At 40.1% G+C, this 19,262-nt stretch overlaps 1 protein-coding gene across 1 annotated transcript; it reads left to right on the forward strand.

The window, feature by feature from the left end:
* The first annotated feature begins 4,902 nt into the window (after positions 1 to 4,902).
* Positions 4,903 to 5,364, forward strand: LOC138909925 (uncharacterized). The gene is made up of 2 exons (XM_070201140.1): positions 4,903 to 5,054; positions 5,172 to 5,364. The coding sequence occupies exons 1-2, from the start codon at positions 4,903 to 4,905 to the stop codon at positions 5,362 to 5,364; spliced, it is 345 nt and encodes a 114-aa protein (XP_070057241.1).
* Positions 5,365 to 19,262: the final 13,898 nt, after the last annotated feature.

Genomic DNA, 19,262 nt, shown 5'->3' on the forward strand with positions numbered 1-19,262 from the left:
CCTGTATTAGGGCGGGAAATGTTCAAATCACCAACGTAATGCTCACTTTACTTGATCAACGGGGTTTCTTCACCGGTGCACCAACCCAAAATGCTTACAAACATTTTAAGGACTTTGTGGATACATGTTGGGGGAGCAAGAAAACTAATGTTTCTGAGGATGCATTGAGGCTAAGGCTTTTTCCCTTTTCTCTATGGGGAAAATATTTATATTGGTTGGAATGTTTTGTGAACCATTCAATACACACTTTGGATGAGTTGGTGGCCAAGTTCATTGCTAAGTGGTTCTCTCCCAGGCACATGGCTACACTTCGAGATGAGATCTTGACATTCAAACATGAAACGAATGAGTCACTACACAAAATTTGGGTGCTCTATAGAACAATGGTTAAGTAAACTCCCAACAATGATATGAAGGAAAACATGTTGCAACAAACCTTTTATCGTGGTATTAACACAACCAACCAATATGTAGTGAATCAGCAAGCCGGTGGCAACTTTATGACCACGCCTTATGCAGAGGCGTGTTACATTCTAGATGAGATGGCAGAGATGTCATCGGCTTGGCAATCCCCGGCCAATGTCCCACAAACTGATACGAATATGATCTACCTCCACAAAGAGTTGCAAGATCATGGGCAAGCCATTGACGAATTGACCACTACCATGACTCAATTAGCAAAGACCCAACTCAATCAAGTGCAAGATCCTAAGCAACTTCATGCTATGGAGGGAGTCAATATTTTGGTGAACAAGAAGAGGACCAAGGGTCCACAAATGCAAACCTGAGTGGAGAAATATCTGCAAGATGATGGCGGTTTTGATCAAGATGATTCATATAATGAGCAAGAGGAGGAATTGCAATATGTGAATAATTTTCAAGGGAAAAGAAATAACTTCCAAGGCCCAAATAAACAACAATGGCGACCACAAAATAACCATGGCAATTGGAGTTCTAACAATCAAGGGAATTGGCATACCAACAACAATCAAGGAAAATAGAGTGGAAACAACCAAGGAAATTGGGGAGGCAACATCCAAGGTGGTTGGGGAAACAATCAAGGCAACCGGGGGTGGGGTTTTCAAAGGCCCACAATGTATCAACAACCGAGCAACCCACCTCCTTATCTTCCCGTGGTTCAAGTTATTCAAACAATGAGATGAGACGTATTGAGAACATGTTCAAGCAAATAATGAAAAAGAATACCGATTCAGATTGCCAACTTGCCTCACACAACACATCAATCCAAAATCTAAAAGTTCAAATGGGGTAAATCTCTCAAGATCTAAATTCTCGTCCTAAGGGTGCACTACATAGTGACACGGTGGTGAACCCAAAGGGTGGTAGAAATACGGTGTATGCTATGGAGGTTATCACAAGAAGTGGAGAGGCAGGAACGCACCCACCTCAAGTGAAAGGCGACTTATCGATGATGACCAAGTGATGTAATCCCAAACAATGTTGCTCAAGCAAATGAGGAAGTGCGAATTGATATTGATGATAGTGTGGAAGAGACTAAAGAGGAGGTGAACCCGTCTAGGGAACACATCATTGACATACCATTGCCTAAGCCTCCACCTCCATACCCTCAAAGACTTGCCAAGAAAAATGGTGAGAATCAATTCAAGAAGTTCATTTAAATGATGAAGAGTCTTTCAACTAATGTGCCATTGGTAGACGCTTTGGAAAAAATGCCCGGTTACACAAAGTTTAAGAAGGATCTTGTGACAAAGAAGCATTCGATGAATTTTGAGACTATCAAAGTCACTCATAAAGTGAGTGTGATTCTTCATTCAATGGCTCCTAAGTTAGAGGATCCCTGTGCTTTCACAATTCCTTGTACAATTGGAAGTGTGGAGTTTGCTAAGGCTCTTTGTGATCTTGAGGCAAGTATAAATTTGATGCCCTATTCGGTTTTCAAGACTTTGGGGATTGGAAAACCAAGACCCACTTCTATGAGATTACAAATGGATGATCGTACCATGAAGAGGCCGTTGGGTGTGATTGAAGATGTTTTGGTGCAGGTTAATAAATTCATTCTTGCGGCAGACTTTGTCATTCTAGATTGTGAAGTTGATTATGAAGTGTCGATCATTCTTGGGAGACCTTTACTTGCTACAGGTAAGGCTCTTTGTGATGTAGAATCCAGAGAACTCACTTTCCTGGATGGTGACGAAAAAGTGGTATTCCATGTGTGTAAGACCATGCGGCAACTAACTAGCAATGAGGTGTGTTCTTTTGTGAACTTGGTGACCGATGTTATTGTTGATAATACTAGTGCTACTATCAATGTTGGTGATATGTTTTCGGCCATTTTGCTTAATTTTGATGATGACGAGATGGATGGTTTCATGTAATGCGTGAACTCTTTGCAAGGAATGGGGTCGAACAACTATGCACCCCGAAAATTATCTTTGGATCTTGAAAATAGGAAGACTCCTCCTATAAAGCATTCTATTAAAGAGCCCCTCTGCATTGGAGTTGAAGCCATTGACTCCCCACCTTCGGTATGAATTCCTTGGCCCTTGTTCTATTTTACCGGTTATTCTTTCCTCTTGTTTGACTAACGTGCAGGTTGATTCCACATTGGCAGTGTTACAAAAGAGGAAGAAGTCTATTGGGTGGACCTTGGAGTATATTCGGTGTATAAGCCATGCCTTATGCATGCATAAGATCATGTTTGAGGATGGTGCTAAACCGCACATTGAACATCAAAAAAGACTCAATGAGGATGTGCAAGAAGTTGTCAAGGAGATTATCAAGTGGTTGGATGTCGGGGTGGTCTACCCATCTCCGATAGTTCATGGACCTCTCCGGTTCAATGTGTCCCAAAGAAGGGGGCATGATGGTGATTACCAATGATAAGAATGAATTGATTCATACAAGAACGGTGACCGGTTGGAGGGTTTGTATCTATTATCGCAAGCTCAACAAAGTTACAAGGAAGGATCACTTTCCACTTCCTTTCTTAGATAAAATGCTCGATATATTGGCCGGGCGTGCTTTCCATTTCTTTCTTGATGGGTACTCGGGCTATAACCAAATTCTCACTGCCCGGGAAGATCAAGAGAAAATAACCTTTACATGTCCCTATGGTACTTTTGCTTTCAAGAGGATTCCATTTGGTTTGTGCAATGCACCAGGGAGTTTTCAATGGTATATGATGGTTATTTTCACGGATATGATGGAGGACTACCTTGAAGTATTCATGGATGTCTTCTCGGTGGTTGGGGATTCTTTTGATGTTTGTTTTGCAAATTTGGACACAGTGTTAGCTAGATGTGAAGACACCAACTTGATACAATTAATTGGGAGAAATGCCATTTTATGGTTGAGGAAGGTATTTTCCTTGGCAATAAAATCTCAAGGAATGGAATTGAAGTTGACAAGGCAAAGATTGAGGTGATTTCTATGCTTCCACCCCAACTTCAATGAAAGATGTGCGGAGTTTCCTTGGCCATGCAGGTTTTTATCGGCACTTTATCAAAGATTTCTCTAAAGTGGTGAGCCTATTGTGCAAGCTCCTTGAAAAGGATGCAAAGTTCTATTTCAATGATGATTGCATGAGAGCTTTTGAACTATTGAAGCTCAAGTGAACAACTACTCCTATCATCACTGCTCCAAATTGGAGTGTGCTTTTGAACTCATGTGTGATGCAAGTGATGTAGAGGTTGGGGCTGTTTTGGGGCAACGTATCAACAAGATTTTCCATCCGGTCTACTATGCTAGTAAGATCATAAATAGTGCCCAAGTCAATTATACCATTACGAAGAAAGAGCTCCTTTCTATTGTGTTTGCATCGAGATATTCCGCCCGTACTTGATGGGTGCAAAAGTTATTGTTCACACGGACCATATGGCGCTTCGTTATTATATGAGAAAAAAGGATTCCAAAGCTTGGTTGATGAGATGGGTACTCTTGTTTACTGAATTTGATATTGATATCCAAGATAGGAAAGGTAATGAAAACCAAATGGCGGACCACTTGTCTCGTTTAAAGGAGGACGGGAGGCCGCATGATGGCCTTGAAATCATTGAATCCTTTCCCGATGAGCAACTTTTGGCAATTTCAATGAAAGAGGTGCCATGGTTCACGGACTTGGCAAATTTTCTTGTGAGTGGAATCATTCCGGATGAGTTCACTTCAAACCAAAGGAAGAAGCTCAAAAGAGATTGTCAAGATTATTATTGGGATGAACCATACCTTTTTCGGATTTGTACGGATAGGGTTATTAGAAGGTGTGTACCGGAAGAAGAGCAAGGTGATATTCTTGGGGCTTGTCATTCTTCACCATATGGTGGTCATCACGGTGGAGCAAGAACGACGGCCAAAGTTCTTAGTTGTTGTTTCTATTGGCCTACTCTTTACAAGGATGCTAGTGCTTTGGAGAAAATATGCGATGAATGTCAATGGGCTGGTGGAATCTCAAAGAAAAATGAAATGCCTCTCACAACCATCTTGGAGATTGATATTTTTGATGTTTGGGGAGTTGACTTCACGGTCCCTTTTGTGAGCTCTTGTGGAAACACCTACATCTTGGTCACGGTGGATTATGTGTCCAAATGGGTTGTGGTCGTCTCCTTACCCAACAATGAGGCGGGAAGTATAGTGGCTTTCTTGAAGAAGAATATTTTTACAAGATTTGGTACTCCACGTGCAATCATAAGCGATGGGGGGTCACACTTTTGCAATAAAGATTTTGACACTTTACTTTGCAAGTATGGTGTTACATATAATTTCACGACACCCTATTACCCACAAGCTAGTAGGCAAGTGGAAGTCACCAACCGGGAGATAAAGAGTAACCTATCTAAATCGGTGAATGCTAATCAGAAGAATTAGTCCAAGAAGCTTGATAATGCGTTATGGACTTATCGGACATCTTACAAAACACTTATTGCAATGTCTCCATATTGGTTGGTGTTCGAGAAAGCTTGCCATCTTCCAGTGGAGCTAGAGCACAAGGCAATGTGGGCTCTAAAGAAATTGAATCTTGATTTAGATGTAGTCGCTAACTTACGGGTTACACACTTGAATGAATTGGATGAATTCTGGTACCATGTATATGCAAGTTCGTCCTTGTACAAATAAAAGATAAAATACCTTAATGACAAATATATTTGAAACAAAGAGTTCAATGTGGGCGATCTTTAATTGTTGTTTTACTCAAGGTTAGGAATGTTTCCCGGGAAGCTAAAATCTAAGTGGAGTGGTCTATTTGAAATTATTTGTGTGACACCTTTTGGTGTATTAGACTTGAAGAACAAAAACAATGAAGTATTCCGAGTCAATGGTAACCGGGTGAAGCACCACTTGGGAAAGGTTGGAGATAGCTATGTGGTGACGGTCATTTACTTCACTTGAGGATGCATTGACATTGCGTCGTGACAAAACGTTAAATCAAGCGCTTCTTGGGAGGCAACCCGTGATTCTTTTCCTTTTTCTTTTGTAATTAGATGTTATTTGTTGTTCTAACTTCATTTGAAGTGTGCTACAGGGTTGAGTGTGACTTGCAAGAAGGGTCGACTAAAAAATGGCTAAGTGTTGAAGGAACTGCGGACCACACTTTAATTGTGCGGACCGCAAAGTTTTATGTGCCACAATAGAAGTGCTTGTGCGGCTGCACATTTCACATGCGGACCACACAATTGGAAGATTGTCAAAGTGTGAAAATGTGAACTATTTGAAGTTTGAGTCTATCAGTGCGGTGCTAATCCGCGATCGTAAGTGGAAATCTACGGCCGCATTAAAAAATATGCGGACCGCACATTTTATTCTAAGAACTTAGACCCAAGTGAAAGAGAATGGACCGCACATTGAATTGTGCGGCCACACTCGATCCCTTTTCCATCTTATGAATCTTAGTATAAATAGAACTTTTAATTTCATTTTACACTTTTCACTCTCCTCACAATCATTATTACTCTGCAAATTTTCCTAAGAGACTTTCACTGTCCACACATACACCTACATGTGCTTACACACCCAGTGCACTCACTCTATTTGGTATACTTCATTTCATGTTAGTTTTTTGTGTTAGTTTAATTTTTGAAATTTTAGTTTCTTTTTAGGCTATCTGTTATTAGAGTTAATCCATGTGTCCATGTGGGGTAGATCTACTGGGTAATTGATAATACATTCTCTAATGGGTTGGGTTAGTGAGATTTCATGTTTATACCATGTTGCCATACCGATTTGTATAAATAATTGCAAAATCTAAGTACAAAATGACTGCATGTTCGTAAATGTTGGAATCTGCGGCCGCACTTGAATTTGTGTCGTCCGCAGTTTTGTTGTTTTGGGCAACCTGGTGAAGGCAGGTGCTTCTGCGACCGCACTTTAATTGTGCGGGATGCAGAAATCTGAGAGAGACTGCACTTAAGTTTATCAGAGGTCTACCTCTTGAGATACATATGTATGGATCGCACTGATAATTGTGCGGATCGCAGATGCATTCTGCGGTCGCAAAAAGGCCTACGCACTATCTTCAGAGAAGAGGCTTCTAAGCCTCTAAAGTTTACTTGTCAGAAGCAGGGTCGCACTTAAAATTATGTGGTCCACACTCCATGTCTGCGGCCGCACATCAAAAATGTGCGGACCGCAATCCCCAACTCCTACAGCATGCTGTTTCCGTAATAATTTACTGTGTGCACAATGTCCTCCCTTGCCTACATAAGTCTTGAATATATTGATTGATGACTTTCAACCAACAATCCTATTTGCTTTGATATAGACAATGGTTCGATCGCGCGGCCGCGGCAAAACTAGAAAAGGTAGAGGCTAATCTTCTAGGGGTCGAGGTAGAGGTACCTTTCCCCTTAGCCAGCCCAAAACTATCAGAAAGAAGGCCACATCAGGTAGAGAGAGGGGTGCAGACCTCTACGAGTCTAGCTCTTATGTCCCGTATGAGGGACGTTTCTGAGGGCAACTCCACCTCTATTCTGGAGGAGTAGGAAATTACAAAGTCTAGGCCACATGGGTGATCTGAGCCCATGGATCAGGCCTCTTCATCTCACAACACTTCCAAGGGTTCAAAAAGTGCTAGCCAGACTTTTGAGCCGGTAGCTATTCTAGAGACGGACGTGTAGACTTTTCAGGATGATCCTGATGATGGTATAAAGGGAGATTGTACATCCACTGGTGTGGAGAGATCAAAGAAGAAGGGGATATGGGAGGACAGATTTTTAGCTTGGCTGCCTTCACTGACTTCTGAGTATGGTGGCCCACGAGATCTTTGACCCTTGAGAGGCAGTTTCTATTAAAGATCTAGAGACATACAACCTTGTAGTGCTAAGATAGTTTAGAGCGAGGAAGGGTTGGATGTTGTTCACTGAGAGAGTAGTACATGCCAATGAGCACCTTGTTCGCAACTTCTATGCCAACATTTCTCATATCTGAAAGGGGACAAAGGTGACCAAAGTACGCAACCTCAAGGTGAGGTTTGATCAGCACATGCTAAATGCGTACTTGGGGTTTGATGACTTAGAGCCAAAAGAGTACCTAGAGAAGTGTGCTACTAAAGAAAAAGTTTGACCATGACTAGCTGAGATCTTAGCACCACCAGGGCCACCACCATTATAGCCAAGAGCGTATGATACAAAGGTGAAGCCGAAGAAGCCATTTGACTGGTACTCGTTGATGGATTCGACCAACCCAAAGAAGAGAGCCCAGCCTTCTACCACCACAGGTCAGTCGGATGAGCCGACAGTGGTAGTTAGTGACACAACGGACATTCCATCTACCTCTGCTGAGCCTTTTCTAGTGCTGCTGCTATGACTCCGCCACCATGTTTAGGTCCTACTATAGCACCCAGGGCAGCCCTTGCTACAGCTCCGAGGCTGATGCTCATGCCTACAACTCCATTATCTTCTTTGCGAGTCTTCCATACATTGGCGAGTCTCAAAAACTAGATGCAGACAGCTACTTCAAAGTTGCCTGAGATATCTAGTACTGTTGCAGTGCAGTCATCTATAGAGGCACCATAGGTCCCCACTAATTTTGTTAAGAAGATGCGTAAGATTCTGGACAACCAGAAGTTGATCATGGACACTCTAGTACAGCATGGGTCGATTATTGAGGAGTTGACCAAGGAAGTGAAGAAGATGAGGAAGTCCCAGGCCAGCAAGATATTAGTTGATAAGTTAAGGAAGGAGGTGACCCGACTTGCGACAGCTGGGGATTTGCCATTTGACATGTTACTTGACCCAGACCAGTCTGCCCCAGATCCATCTGCACCGATTGCACCAACTGGTCAGTCTGATCAGCCATGCCCTGCTGTTGACACTGTTGAATCAGTGCGAGGGATGTTTTCCACTCCTGCCAGTCCCAGATATGATGATGATGATGAGATACAGTTGGTTGATCCAACGGGAGATGTTGCTGCTGAGGACACTGAGATGTCCAAGGATGCTTGGGGAGTTTTCTTTGCCCTCTCGCTTTTCACTCTTATTTTGTTAAGCACTGGGGACAATGCTTACTTTTATTCATGGGGGAGGGGTGGAGTTTATTTGATTGACATATTTGGATACACTCGGATTGTAATAATTGGATGATTCTGTTTCTCTTCTTATTTTTAGTTTATCTATCTTTAGTAGTTATTGTTTATTAGCTTCTTTAATTGTCCACCTTAGATTTTGTTTTGTTAGTAGCTTCTTTTTATGTTAGTAGCTTATTTTTATGTTTTTCGTAGTAGTATGGATAATAATATTTTGGTTTTCTTAATGCCACGATTCTTTCCAAACATAGTTTTGTGTGAACCGTGTGACTCGTCCCGAGGATGGATGGCATGACAACCTTCTTAAGGGAATGAGTCCCTTTTTTGTGTGTTTAGGTAATAATAATAGTAATAGTAATGAATAAAAGGCCTAATCAAGTCATTCTCAAAAAAGAGTTATTCATGCTTCATTTGATACCAACACACTTAACTACGTGCTTATGGCTTAAAACAAAGTTTTTGAAAGAAAATAGCTCTAGTTAGTGACTTTGAGACTCTTGAGTTGACTTTGGTAATCATTGAGTGGTTTATTGGACCATAGTGATGTTTAACTTGATTGTGGTTGTTATAGGCTCTTGACTCTATCCTCTTTTACGATCTAGCCGCATGAGGGGTGAGGTGATCTTTCGTTGCTAGTCCAAGCACCCGTGCAAATGGTCTAGAACTTGCCCCGAATGCGCTTCTAAATCCTAAGTTTGCTTGGTTTAGGAAATGATTGTAGGCTTTCCATGGTCCGTTTGTGCTTTTTATTTCCAAACAATAATGTTATCCCTAGTCAACCCTCTTTGAGCCTTTAGTCTTTCTCATTTGATATAAGCCTTTACCCATTTTATCGTGATCCACCCTTGGCATCCGTACCTTCCTTAACACACTTGTGAATTAAGTGGCTTATGGCATAAGTTTGGGGGAGAGTTGAGAAACATGAAAGAGATATCAAGGTACAAGAAAGATAAAAGAAATGATCTCTATGAAAAGAGAAGGTAAGAAAAGAAAAAGAACAAAAAGAAAATGCAAGAAAGAGAATAAAAGGAAGGGTTGATGGAATCAAAAAGAGGTAATTATCCCTAACATGAGCATCAAGGGAGAAAAATAATGAAATGAACAAGAAAGAGTGATGTCAAGTCTCTCTAACCCCCAAGAAAAAGAGAATGCCTCTGAGAGTTGGTAAATGTGAGCCAATAAATGAAAATGTGGAGTTCTTAAGGAAAGGTGTAACCATTTACTCATACGGTATCCTACCCCAGTCCAAAAGCCTTCATTACAACCCGAAAGAAGTCCTACTTGATTTTTAACCGAGTGATTAGTGGTGATCTACATGAGGGGGCAAGCCTATGGTACTTGAAGCCATACTTGTGACATTCTTTTGTGAGAGAAGACTGGACCTTTCATTGATCTAAGGATTGGGTGCTAACTTTTGAAGTGAACTTGGCAAATGGAAGGTGGAGGAGGAAGAGTTTGGATTCCACCATGATCAATATGATAGAACAAGATTCCTTGATGAGTAAAGTCAATTCTTGAAGCTCAAATGTCACATTAGAACTATATATGCATAATATATGATTTTTCACCTTGTTGATAATGCATGAGTAGTGTGGGTAATTGTAGGTCCCAACTGAGTATTAATGGCTTACCATTGACTCTCTGAAATGACCCTTCACTCGGAGGAGGTGGGAACTGATCTATTTGCTTGAGTATAAGCAAAGACTTAAGTTTGGGGGAGTTGATAAGTGTGAATTTTAACCACTTATTAGTACTTTATTGCTTTAGTTTTAGTCCGAAAGTGTTGATTTATGTTCCCAAAACTAATGAAAGTGTGAAAATTGAAGAAATGTTCGAGAATTGGACTCTACTGAAGAAATCTAACTCAAAAAGGAGTGTTCCGGCTTATAAGGCAAGAAGGAGCGCAATTGACCAAACGTGCGGCCCACAGAAGTATTTTTGCGTCCGAAGAAGAAAGCGCGGACTGCAAAATTCTCTCTACAGCCATAGATCTAATGTTTAAGCTCAAGAGTTGATTGAAGAAAATTGCAGACCGCACACAATTTGTGCGGCCGCAAAACATGGTCGCACTGACATGAATTCAAAAAGTTCAAAGAGTGTGCAAAACATCCAAGATTGAAGCCTTTCCAGAAGTGCGGACCGCACATGGAATTGTGCGAACGCATAAGCTGAATTGCAGCCGCAGATCAAATTTTGCGGCTGTAGAATCCCTAAACCTGCAGACTCGAGCAAATTGCAGACCGCATATGGAATTGTGCGGCCGCAAAACCTCCCAAAGGGCATTTTTGTCAGCAAATTTTAGGCCACTATAAATAGACGAGAATCACTTTTTAGGTCAAGTTTGGTAGTTTTTTGAGCCGTAGTCGTTGTAGTTTACCACTCTTGGTAATTTGTGAACAAATTGGGTTAAAAACATATTAGTTTATCATTTTAATTTTATATTATGGCTTTAATTAGTATTTCTTCTTTATTTTCTTCCATTTCTACTATGAGTAACTAGATATTTACAAGGGTTCTGACCCAACCCTAGTGTGTAAATCTTATGGGTAATTAATCTAATATTTATTTTATGATTAGGTGTTTGTTATTTAGCCTTGTTCATATTTTAATTTTGGAATTGATGGTTGCAAAGATTGATTCATGCATTTTTTACTTGGTCTTTACTTGAGAAAGAGGGATCTAGTCTATGAAAACTTGGCTAAGAAGAAATTGGGCAAGTTAAGATTTTGACTAGTCTAATTAAAGGGTTTGAAATAGAGATAGGGAAAACCCGACTTGAGATCATATCAACTATTTGGCTTGAAACCCAATTGGGATTGAGAAAGTCAAATTGGGCAAAATTACTCTATAACAGAGAGGTATTGAGTGGGTAACCTAGAGTTGAGAGCTATAATACACCCCAATCACTAAAACAAGTATTAACATAATTAACCCATTAGGCTAACACCTAGGCGAAGTTTACATCCCTAGGCCTTTTACCTATTTGAAAACAACCAAAAATAATTAATCAATATCTAGTTTCATTTCTCCAGTTAGTCATTGTTAGTATATTTTGTAGAAGTAATTTGCAAACCAATCTTGTTTGGAAGCATATTTAAGCTATTTCTTCTACACTCATCAAGTGTATACTCTAACACCCATATTTATCTCCCTAAGGAAATCGACCCCGACTCAAAGTTGGGTACTATTCTTACAACGACCTCTTCCACTCATTATTGAGTGTGGATTCAGAGTGGATCAGGTACATGGAAAGACTTCGGTACCTGATAAAAATACGATGACTCCTCTTCCCTATTACCTTCAATCGAGATGGAAGAGTACACCAATCCCGGTAGTTGTTATTTACTTGTTCCTTATACCTCGCTACTAGACATCGTAACTGCATTAATTTCTCTTGCAACCGGTTGATCTCCTCTAATCTATTTGATCCCCTCCGGTGTGGGGAACTTTAATAGTTGATGGTAAGTCGATGGCAAATCATTCATTTCATGAATCCATGGACTTCCAAGGATCACATTGAATCCCATATCGTTATCTACCACTTCAAACAAAGTAGTCTTTGTTACGACTTCGGCATGCGTGGGTAGTAAAATCTCTCCTCGAGTCATTACACTTGTTAAGTTGAACCTGGCCAGAAGCTTTGTTATCATAACTATGTTTCAAGTTAACTTTGCTTGTTCCAAAACTCTCCATTTAATGATATTGGTTGAACTACCTAGATCAACCAATACACGTTTTGTTTTAAAATCTAAAACATTAAGCGATATTACTAGAGCATCGTTTTGTGGTAAAATAAGGCCATCATCATCTTCTTCCGTGAATGTGATTTCATCATCTTCTGATGTTTCTCGCATCCTCTTGACATGATTTACAAATATCTTTGTCTTCTTTGCTGATAAAAATTTCACTCCATTTATTTCATCACCACCAAAGATCATGTTTATCATTAGGCAAGTTGACCTTGCAACCGGTTTGGCTGGTTCCACAACATCTTGATTCCTCCCATAATTACCTTTGGCTTGATCACTTAAAAATTCTCTAAGGTGACCATTCTTCAGTAATGCTGCAACCTCTTCACGAAGGTGCCGACAGTCCCCAGTCCTCTGGCCATGCGTCCAATGAAATTAATAGCAAAGATTAGGATCTCTTTGACTAGGATTTAATCGAATTAGTTTTGAAAATCTTGCCTCCTTAATGTTTCTCATAGCTAAAACTAGATCTCGGGACCCCGACGATTCCTTCTCCTGTAAAGCATTGCTACTCCGACCACGATCTTCCCTTCTATTAGAAATAAAATCTATTCGATGACTAAAATCCTTTATTTCCATGACCATCAGCTAAATCGTAAGGCTGAAAATGACTCGTGGAAGACCTTCAGTCTGTGTCGAAATTCGTTTTGAACTTTTTTCTGATTCCAATCGCGATTGCGACCCCACCCTTGGATGACACCGTAGAACTTAGTTGATCATCTTCAATTCTAATTTTTGATTCATAACGATAATAAACATCTGCCCATGTGGTTGCCTGAAATTCCAACACGCTTTCCTTCAATTTCCTGGAGGCATCAGAGTGCAATGAATTGAGACCTTTGGTGGACGCTTCAACTTCCCACTCATCTGGTACTTTTGAAAACATCCTCTTCTTCTAAAACCTGATCAAATCACTCACAATAATTCAGACTTTCCTTAAGTGATTCTGAATATGTCTGCCTTTCTATCTTGGACGTTTCTTGCCCACTCATGTGTAACGACCCGACCGGTCATTTTAAACTTTATTATTACATTCAGTGGTTTAATGTCTTGAGTAGCTTCGTGTTATGCATTTTGACTTGTGTGTTTTGCCGGTTTTGATTTTTGAGCGATTTGGGATTGATTTGGAAGAATGATTCTTGTTTTAGAAGTTTAAGTGGTAAGAGTTGACCGGAGTTTGACTTTTGTATAAACTACTTCAGAATGGTGTTTTGATGATTTCAATAGCTTCGTATGGTGAATTTTGACATAGGCACATGTAAAAATTTGGATTCGAAGGTCCGTAGGTTGATTTGAGGAATGTTGGCGAAAGTTGGAAAATTGAAGGTTTAGAGATTTGACCGGGAGTTGACTTTGTTGTTATAAGGTTTGGAGTGTGATTCCGGGAGTTTGTATAGCTCTGTTGTGTCATTTGGGACTTGCATGAAAAATTTGAGGTAATTTCGGGTTGGTTTGTTATGTTTCGGAATTAGTTTTAGAAGTTGGAAGTTCATTAGACTTGAATTGAGGTGTGATTCATAGTTTTGATATTGTTTGATGTGAATTGAGGCCTCGAGCAGGTCCGCGTTATATTATGGAACATGTTGGTATGTTCGGACGAGGTCCTGGGGGCCTCGGGTGTGTTTCAGATGAGTTCCGGGCCATTTCGCCCATGTTTGGAGTTGCTGGTTTTCAAGTGTTTCAATTGTACTTCGCGATCGCAAAGTGATTCTTAGAGCTCAGTGATTTTGTTCATCGCGTACGCGACTGTGGACACTCGTTCGCGAAGGTTCAACTATTTGTACTCCGCCTTCGCGTAAGGAAGCTGGTGGCAGGTGGAATATTACTCATCGCGTTCGCAATGCGATGGATGCGTTCGCGAAGTTTTACCTCATTTTTCATCGCGTTCGCAAGGTATGTGCCGCGAACGCGAAGCTTCATTTCTCTAGGCAGTATTTTCTTGCTTCGCAATTGCGAAGCTTGTTCTGTGATCCCGAAGAGGAACACTTGTGCAAACTTATATTTACTCTATTTCGAGGGTTGTTATTTTATCACTTTTTGAGTTAGACATCTCGGATTTGAGAGATTTTGGAAGGGATTTTCACGTTTTGGATTGGGTAAGTATTCTTCACTCATATTTGGTTATATTTCATGATTCCATCTTTTTTTTTTCATTAAATTAGTGATTTGAAATGGAGAAATTGGGGATTTTTGTAGAACATTTCTAAAACATAAAATGATTATTTGTAGGTCGATTTGAGGTCGAAATTGGATGATATTTCTATGTTTGGACTCGTATTGAAAAGGGTATTCGGATTTTATGAGTTTTGTCGGGTTTCGAGGTGCAGGCCTGGGGTTGACTTTTTGGTTTTCATTAAAGATCAAAGTTTTATTATCCAGAATTATTTCCTATGGCTTTTAATTATGATATTAAGTTATTTTGGCTAGATTCAAGCCGTCCGGAGGTTCTTTCACATGGGAAGGTCTATTTAGAGTATTGATTTAGCTTCTTTGAGGTAAGTATCTTGCCTACCTTTATGTGGGGGAACTACCCCTTAGGATTTGGGTTGATTGTATTATTTGAATTATGTGAAAGACGTGTACGCGCGGAGATGAGTGCGTACTCAGGCTTATATTTAAAAATTGACCGGTTTAATCTTTTAGGCTTCTTTCATGTATTTATTTGAAGTTATTAACACGTTATATCTTTTGTTTGTCAAGTTTATTCTCAAGTGATTTATTTGAAGTTGCTAGCACATGTCATATCTTTACTTGTCAAGTGTACTCTTATATTCTTTATTTGAAGTTGTTACCTTTTTTATTGTAATATGACCTCATGTATTGTTGAGTTATTCTTAATTGAAATTGTTGTTACATAATATCCTTTCGTTGTCAGGTTATTCTCATGCATTTAGACGTAGATGCCATTTCATGACCATCTCTTTCACTGTTAGCTTATGTAATTCAATAGGATTTGAAGTTTCCATTTCATGGAAATACCTTCGTTATTGAGTTTATTTTTAAACAGTTAATTGAAGTTGAAGTTATTGAAAGCCATTAACCTGTTTTAGTTGAAGTTGTTATTTAACATGATATTACATTTATACGCATATGCATGACATTATAAATGTTTCATGATTCTTAGAGTTATTCAGACTTACAGGTTAAGTCATTTACTCAATGTTTCTTTCATGTCTTTTATATACTGCTTTTCATGCCTTACACTCGGTACTTTATTTGTACTGACGTCCCTTCTACCTGGGGACACTGCGTTTCATGCTCGCAGATCCGAATAGACAGGTTTGACAGTCCTCCTAGTAGGCTGTCAGCTCAGCGAAAGGTGTTGGTGCACTCTACTTGCTCCGGAGTTGCCTATTTGGTCAGTATGATTTGGACATGTATTGATTGGTATGGCAAAGCCGTGTCCCGACCTTTATGATGTTTATGTACTCTTAGAGGCTTGTAGATAGATGTCATGTATATGGATGATTGTATAGCCTAGTGGGCCTATGTTTTGAGTGTACAAATAATCATTTCAGTCTTATAGGCCCGTATGTCACATGTGTAAGTTTGTATATCATGTTGGGTTGTCCTATGTCGAGTATTCTCTTATGTTTAATTTTTGTTATCTCATGACGGCCTTTCCGGCTCATTTACCCATGATAGTACGATAAGACGGATACGTTACGTTGGTACTCGGTTGAGTTAGACACCGGGTGCCCCTCGCGGCCATTCAGTTTGGATCGTGACAAAAGTGGTATCAGAGCAGTTCTGTCCTAGGGAGTCTACAAGCCGTGTCTAGTAGAGTTTTGTTTATGGGTGTGTTGTGCACCACACATATAAGCATAAGGCTACAGGATATTTAGGATTGTTACTCTTTGTTGTTACTCTAAATCACGTGGTAGAACTCAGTTGTAAGAATTCAAACTCCTAAATTCTATTTTATTCGTAATACAACGATGCCTACATACAAAAAGACAATTGGTAAGAGATTGAATGTGGCTGTGGAAGAGTTGAGTAAGAGGAACTTGATTTTGCATTATGCTTATGATGAGTAAATGTGAGATCTTCAGCAGATCATGTGTGTACAAGATGTGTAAGCTTCTTGATAAGGAGCCCTAAGGCATGAATATCTATCCATCCATATGGTAAAAAGCAATAAGCAAATCAGAAGGTAGAAACAAGTTTCAATAAGTAAAAGAAGCAAGGTGAAGAAGGGTACGAGGTACCCAGTTAGTGAAGATTACCAGTATTTACAATTCAGACATAGAATTATAAGCATTCTGAGTTACTTTCAATAGTAACATAGATATACACAATTGGCCACACCCATCTCAGTTATGCCCTATGGGAGCTAACAAGTATAGTTTAAGAGAAGGATGGGATATCAGGATCCAGCTGGGATTAGAGTAACCCAAAATTGTGGATAGATTGTTATCATTAGCTAATTTTTCCGAAGGATAGTGCAAACGTGGTAACAGATCTCCTTGAGAGACACCCATATAGTGCACTCTAGAATAGAACAGTCAAATATGAATACTAGAATGTTCAAAAATTTCAGAAGATAGGCAGTGGAGTCCTAGAAGGGATAAATATTTACCTTAGTATGACTCCCGCCCCTAGGAAAAAAGAGAATGCCAGGCGACCCGAAGAACCAGTGAGATAAAGCGAGGGGAGCTAAAAGTAAAAGAAAGTTTTGTTGAGGGTTTTAGAATAAAGTGATAGACATAAATTTTAGCAGGAGAAGAAGAAGAGAGTAAATAAAGCATTATGAGTAAAATGTGATAAATGAATGATAACGGTAAATCAAAATATGACGGGAATACAAAGTCTAGATTTTTGTACACATCGTGGCTGAGCCGTGGGCTATGTGTTACGGTGATATTGATATTGCTATTTTGGAAAGGTTGTGGCCTATGAGCACTTGTAGTACGAGTTATTATATCATGTTGTTGCGATGTTAACACATATGGATTTGTTATGTGGATTATTTATTTTTATGCGGAGCATAAGGGTGGCATCTCACCGTGACTGATTGTACGGAGTGATACAGGTGGCTATTATGCGTAGTGATACGGGTGGCTATTGTGTTAAATGTTTGAGCGGAGCGATAAGGATGGCTATAATGATGTTAGCTATATGGAGAGATAAGGGTGGCTATATCAGGGATGATATGTGATGGCCTGGGGACATAATGTTGATGATATTCGTGTGATAGTGTGATTTTCCTTGTGTATGTCATGCACCTTTCGTGATTTGTTGTGGTGCTTCCAATAAGCTACTCGATGTCTTTGATACTACTTGTTGACTTGGACTGTAATAGTACACTCGCACAAGCATGCACCATAGCCTGCTTTTTACACTGATTTAGGAGTATGAAACTTGACATTCATTGATCATGCCCATGTATTATTGTATTATCTACTTGCATTAAGATAGTGAACCAGTGACTATGCCGGGCAAATTGTGGTATTGAACTTGTGACCACGCAGGGTGGACTGTGATTGTGAGCCTGTGAACATGCCGGACATATTGAGGTATTGGCATGTGAGTCGTCCATGCGGTTGTGATTTAAAATGTTGGTACGAGGTGCCATGAGCTTATGATTGGTGATATGGGACTCGTGACTTGTGAGTATGAGATGAGGTATCTTGGAGATGTTTAGTTGTGAGACTTATATTAGAACAATTTTATTATTTGGTTGTTATTTGTTTTCCTTATTTTGGTTTCACTGGTACTTTAATGGTGTTTTGATCACTTTAATGTTTATATCACATGTTCATTCCTTGTTTCCATTTATTGATTCTTGCTTTCATTATTAGCTTTGTACTTATATACTGCACAAGTTATTATGACTAGTACGTGTCTTGACTTTTGCCTCGTCACTACTACACAGAGATTAGTCTTGCTACTTACTGGGTACCTACCGTGGTGTATCTAGGTATTGGAGATAACAAACTCAGGCAGGGCTATCTTCTAGATCGCGAGGATTCAAGGTAGAGCTACTTGGTCATCGCAGTCGCTTGGAGTCCTCTTCCTTTTTATTGTACTGTCAATTCGTTATCCGAACAATATTTAACTTTTCAATTTTGAGATATTTCTATGTATTTCTTTAGAGTTCGTGACTATGTATTACCTAGTCTTGGGAGTTTGTTGTGATTATTGCTGCGTAGGATTGTTTCACCTTTATTTAGGTATTTATATTAAACTCTGCTTTTAAAATATCATTGTTAAACTAGCTTATCTTTTGTAAGTAATCGGCTTACCTAGTCTTAGAAACTAGGTGTCATCACTACGCCTAAGGCGGGATTTTTGAATCGTGACAAGTTGGTATCAGAGCTCTAGATTTATAGGTTCTACGAGTCACGAGCAAGTTTAGTAGAGTCTTGCGGATCGGTACGGAGAAATCTGTTTTTATCTTAGAGAGGCTACAAAACTATTTGGATAATTCTACTTCTTTCATTCATATCGTGCGGGTTTGTTGATTTCGAAGTTTGAGCCTTTGTATCTCTATTCTCTCCATACAGCGAGGACACACGCTATCGGATCAGACGAGGTGATACCCGCGCCCCCTGCTAGAGCCGCAAGAGGCCGGGTCTGAGGAGGGGGACTTGCCATAGCTGGAGCACCTTCTAGAGCAGTCGATGAGGAGCCACCAATAGCTTGGATTGGGGGACAGGCACCGGAGGCGCATGTCGCTACCTCCAGACTTCAGGAGACTTTAGCGCAGTTTCTGAGCATGTTTGGTACATTAGCTCAGGCAGGATTGATCCTAATTGCAGCAACTACTTTGCAGATTACGGGAGGAGTTTAGACTCCCACCGCCCGTAATCCAGAGCAGCATGCTCACATTGATCAGGTTCCGGGTGTTATGCCGGTATAACCTATTATTCTGGTTCATCCAGAGGTCAGGCCAGGGGCGTCAAAGGAGAAAAAGATATTTGAGAGGTTCAAGAAGTATGATCCACCTACTTTCAATGGAACAACTACCGAGGATGTGCATGGTTTTCTAGAGAAGTGTCACTGTATTCTCCACACCA

This window comes from Nicotiana tomentosiformis, chromosome 4 (assembly GCF_000390325.3).
Source record: "Nicotiana tomentosiformis chromosome 4, ASM39032v3, whole genome shotgun sequence".
Lineage (NCBI taxonomy): Eukaryota > Viridiplantae > Streptophyta > Magnoliopsida > Solanales > Solanaceae > Nicotiana > Nicotiana tomentosiformis.

Coding starts and splice junctions, on each gene's coding strand:
- LOC138909925 (XM_070201140.1), top strand. CDS start 4,903: ATGTCTCCATATTGGTTGGTGTTCGAGAAAGCTTGCCATCTTCCAGTG. Junction 5,055..5,171: donor AATGAATTGGATGAATTCTG/GTACCATGTATA, acceptor GTTTTACTCAAG/GTTAGGAATGTTTCCCGGGA.